Genomic DNA, 5,414 nt, shown 5'->3' on the forward strand with positions numbered 1-5,414 from the left:
TAAAATGATAACTTTATTTCCTTCCATCCTTAAGAGACACAGAGAGTTTCACTAAGTGAAATGTAAATCATGACGTGTGTCATAAAGAGGTCACAATATATAATGATAACTTTATTTTCTTCCATCTCTTTGTCCATCTAGCATTTGGATTAGATCTAGATACTCTCCTTCCTAATATAGCTTCATCATTATTTCATCTAAAAGGCTCCAATAGTAAGGTTCCAATGGTCATACTTCATATCCATAAGCTTGTGTATTTACTCACCCAATACTTCAAGTTAAAAAAGAGTAGAATTTTTTTTATAAATTTTCTCTGAGAATTTGTCAAGATATTTCATTTCATAGCAGGTCTATGACTTAGTCTTAATGATATATAATGACAAAGATACCTTATTTTGTAAGATATACAATTATGTTTTTGCATGAAATTATTATATGTAGATGTGTGTGTGTGTGTGTGTGAGAGAGAGAGAGAGAGAGAGAGAGAGAGAGAGAGAGAGAGAGAGAGAGAGAGAGAGCACGACCATGCACATGCACACATACACAAACACATGTATAAATGTATAGATGCACGTGTGTGTGTGTAGAGAGAGAGAGAGAGAGAGAGAGAGAGAGAGAGAGAGAGAGAGATTCCTATGGAAGGACAAATCAGAACTTGGCCTTTACAAATAACTATTTTAAAGATTTAGGGGAGTTTCACAAAACTGTTGAAGTGAATCTAGACTTTTTACACTTATCGTATAAATATGATCCCTTTTGAAAGATATTTATAGACAACATGTTCTATACTTTCTTCCTTTATATACTTTTGATCTGACAAACCAATGACACCCTTAACGTTATTAAGAAGTTCAAATGTGATTGGTTTTTTGTTTGGGGGGGGGGAATCTTTGTGATAGAAAAACAAAATCTTAAAACATCAAATTTGTCAATGATATATGTAGAGCTTATAAATCTCATTCGTTGGTGTCCTTTATATCTTGTATATTGGGTAATCTAAAAAAAATCATCCTCCATTTATCCTTCTCATTGTTTTTCTTGTGAAACATATATTAAGATCACAATAATGTCATTTATGTTATCTCTAAAAATGGAAAAACGCTTACCTTTTCTTTAACAAACTTTTTAATATGTGCATAAAACATATATTCTTACATGATTTTCTTATGTATGTCTAATGCGTTTAATGCTACTCAAGAGATCAACATCATATAGGTTTTAATAAATGTGATCCCTCTATGAAAAACTTATTCTAAGAGATTTGTACAAGAGGTTTTAACTCATGTATTAATGAATGCAACACACAGGTGCATTAGGCGAAATATGGACTCTCATTTTTTCCTCTTAAGGATTTCCACACCTCCTCTCTTTAGAAAAATGGGTTCATGGTGAATTTTTTTACAAATCAACTCAGAAGTGAGCGGAGTTTGAACATTTGGAATCTACTCTTCGAGACCTTTCTAATGATATATAGCATGATGGCCAATATCATTGGAAAGGTCTCAAAGAGTAGATTCCAAATGTCCAAACTCCGCTCACTTCTAAGTTGATTTGTAAAAATTTCACCATGAGTCCATTTTTCTAGAGAGAGGACTCAGGAGGTGTGGAAATCCTTAAGGGGCAAAAATGAGAGTCCATATTTCGCCTAATGCACAACGTGGGCTCTTTTCACCTTGGACAAATGGCACATACGCAATGGATAGGGCTCATAGATCTTTAGTATGAGAAAATCTATGTGTATATGACAAATAATTGTTTGATATCAAGTTTTCTTGCATCATGTAAGAAGCATATTAGTCATCAATATTAACATCATATAATGAGCATATAAGTCACCAATGTTAACATCATCTATCCCTATTTAATCTTCATTGAAAATTTGAGGTCTCTTTCAAGATCAACCAAAAAAAGGGAAAAATAAACTTCTATATAGTGATCATAGGGGATGTCATTGAGTCTATCTAGATAAGGGGTTAACTTTGCCTTCTACTGATTGTATTAAGTTTTTTATATGTATGTGTTGAGTTGATAAAGCTAATCTTTATAGCATGGGATTTAAACATTTGGGACATGGGATAATGAGCAATTCTAACCTTTCACTCATCATGTGATGTTAACATAAAACCATGGTGTATAGAGTCTTCTCTAAACGTTCATATGATTCGAGCATAATAATTCTTTTTCACTTGTTATTTGAAATCATTAAATTTGAAGGGTGCAATAGTATGCAAAGCTTCGAATGGAGAAAAATCTGCCGTTGCCTAAATAGAGCTACTCAAGGAGAGCTTGAGAATCTTAAAACCTCTTATTTGTTAAAGTTTTATCAACTATTGGTCTCTATTTGAGCTTGAATCTATTAAACAAAGAAAATTGATAGTTGTTAAGGAATAATTGATCCACGTTTTTATTGTTAATTATCATGGTGAAACCAAACTGCTCATTTGCTTATGAGATATACAACTCAATATAATTAATACAGAAACAAAATTTAGGACCCATATTTATATTGCTTGCAAAAGTTTCAAAAGAGAACTCCTATGCACCTTTGCATGTTGTACATGACTCTAAATAAATTTGATTTGCATTGCTTTCCATGTAAACAATCCCCTCGTACTCATTGTGAACTCAAGGTCTATTTCGCTTATTACTTGTTTAGAAAGTAGTAACTTAAACAAGATGTTTACAATTTCAATGAAAGACTCTCATAACTTTAGTCATATATGAAAGCTATTAATTTAGCACACTATTTTCCAGGTTCCACTCTGGCCAAATTTTCCATGTTGGTGATCGACCTTCCCCGCCTTATGTTCTTAGTTTTGTCGTTGATGGCTCACAATTGTGATAAAATTGGGTCACTCATTGGCCCCTCATCAACATAAACTAGCAAGTCTTCCATTATGATTAGAAGTAGCTCACTTCAATTTGAGGTCTTAACGTGTTTTCCATGCATTCCCAAACAATAGAATTGCGTTATAACGCGTCCCATCTCTCACCGTGTAGCGTGCTAGTGCCCCCCCAAGTTACTTTTCTCTCCATCCGTTACCATAACCCAAGGTAGATGGGTGCCTGTTTTTAACCAGTATACACGTGCAGAGTTTGCCCTCTCGCCCCCTATATAAAGAGCACACACCACAGCTTCTTTACCCACCACGTCGCCATGGCGTCCCAACAAGCTCACATCCCGATCACCATGATCATATTCATAGCCATTCTTGCCCTCTTTTCCTCTCCCTTTGCCTCCTGCATTCGGGAGCCTGTCATTCTTCCCTATCACCAAGGCCCTCTTCTTGCAGGCACAGCACCCATCAAGCTTCATATCACATTCTATGGAGATTTTACAGCTCTAGAGCAGAACACCCTCAAGTCTTTTCTTGCCTCTCTCAGTATTCCTTCCCATGCACCACACAAGTCTGTAAGGCTTTCTCTCAAATCTGTCCTCGAGCCCCCTTCTAGAGCTGTGTTTTCTCCCACAGTGGCCAAGTGGTGGTCTCTCACTAGAGGCTACAGAGATCTGCAAGGGAAGGGGGTCTCCCAGACTGTGATAGTTGAGCATGAAAGCTTTGATAACTACTCACTTGGAAAACTCCTCAATCTCTCTGACATTTCATCACTGGCAATCAGCTCTGCAAGGGAATTAGCTGCTCCAGGAGATGATAATGATGGTGGGATGGCCAATGACATCCATGTGATACTGAGTGCTGCCGATGTTGCTGTCGAAGGGTTTTGTATGCATTCATGCGGGCAGCATTTCTACACTGCAAATGAAGGGCTTGGAAAGGTAGCGTATGCGTGGGTGGGGAACGCCAAAGAACAGTGCCCGGGCTATTGCGCCTGGCCCTTTGCGAGGCCACAGTATGGGCCACAAGTGGAGCCTCTGAAGGCGCCCAATGATGTAGGGGTGGATGGGATGATTATTAATTTAGCTAAGGTTCTGGTAGGGGCAGCCACGAATCCCTACGGGGATGCGTATTATCAAGGGGATGCTTCATATGCAGTCGAGGCTGGCGGCGCGTGCACGGGCTGGTTTGGCGAAGGGGCGTACCCGGGCTATCCAGGGCACGTGCGGCAAGAGCCGCGCACGGGCGGAAGCTATAACGTGGAGGGTCTGCACCGCAGCAAGTTCTTGGTGCCGTGGATATGGAACCCTGTGACGCTGTATTGCGCCGGGCAGCCATGATAGCCGTTCTGCGTGCTGCAGTATTTGGAACTAAAATTGTATATTATTATATATATTTATAAATATAAATAAATATATATATATATAAGGGCCGTATTGAAATACGTGTAAAGGTTCTGCCTCGCTTTCTTTCCCGTCAACTTTTAAACGGAGCGGCTGCCGCTGCCTGTCGCCGCTATGAGTGGCTTCCGTGCCGCCAAGCAGACCTGGCTTTCGTTAAGAAGACCTTCACTGTTCACATCTCTTGCAAAGAAAGCCTTTCTACCACCATGTCTTGTCGGTCATGCCTTCGCCTATGCAAGGCCTCAAATCTGTAGGGCATAAAGCTTTTCTTATGAAGGGTGAAGTTCCGTCAAAACTTTTTCATCCCCTCCGTGCAGGATAAATTTTGAGGGTTGGGCCCTACGTCTCAAGATTATTTTGATGTATTAGTGCATGATGATTTTTTTATGTATTAGTGCATTTAACAAGTTTCTTCTCTTTTAGTTCATGCATTGTTCTAGCAACATTTGATATATATCTAGTAGTCTTCACCTTCCAACATTTGATATATATCTAGTAGTCTTCACCTTCCAACATTTTGACAGAAGAAGTACCCATTACTTGCTCATACCACTTGGAAAAAAAAATGGCCTATCATGTTGTGCTGCAATAGCCTCCAAAAGTTACACAAACCACCACCAACAAGCGATTGTCATACCTTACTAGACTAATTGTGTATATTTTTGCATTTAGGACAAAAGATCAAAAAACCCTTCATTTGACATGTTTCCTCTTGGAATACCATATCATGGCTCACTTTTTGTTCTTTGCATGAGGTTCATAGGTCTTGTAACTCTTGAACTAGATCTACACAATAACCAAAGCAAATGTATGTGTACATTTTTGGGGTCTAACCCGGTCCATTGATCATCTCACACATGTATACAACACTTACATTCAAAAAGTTTTTTGTGTGCAACCATAGGCTATTTCATGTGGAGTCATGTCTTCCATTGTTTTTATCGCACTCTTATTTGTGGTGTATGCAAGAGTGTTGATTGGTCCTGATCTCAAAAAAGAATAGAAAATACTTCTTTCATTAAGGTTACACCTTTGCATTTTGCAAATTACTAATTCTTGCAATCACAACATTATTCTATCATGAAAATTGAGTTATGGTGGTAAATTGTCATTTTGAAACCTCGCTCCTTATAGGAGGGCACAAATTCATCTCACCTGAATTCATCTTATTAGT

At 38.3% G+C, this 5,414-nt stretch overlaps 1 protein-coding gene across 1 annotated transcript; it reads left to right on the top strand.

Moving 5' to 3' along the window:
- The first annotated feature begins 3,133 nt into the window (after window positions 1–3,133).
- LOC147619196 (protein PHOSPHATE-INDUCED 1-like) lies at window positions 3,134–4,647 on the top strand. The gene has a single exon (XM_086772816.1). The coding sequence runs from the start codon at window positions 3,158–3,160 to the stop codon at window positions 4,175–4,177; it is 1,020 nt and encodes a 339-aa protein (XP_086628942.1). The 5' UTR covers window positions 3,134–3,157; the 3' UTR covers window positions 4,178–4,647.
- Window positions 4,648–5,414: the final 767 nt, after the last annotated feature.

Source organism: Cibotium barometz, chromosome 33 (genome assembly GCF_041138505.1).
Source record: "Cibotium barometz isolate CiBa-2024 chromosome 33, ASM4113850v1, whole genome shotgun sequence".
Classification (NCBI taxonomy): Eukaryota; Viridiplantae; Streptophyta; class Polypodiopsida; order Cyatheales; family Cibotiaceae; genus Cibotium; species Cibotium barometz.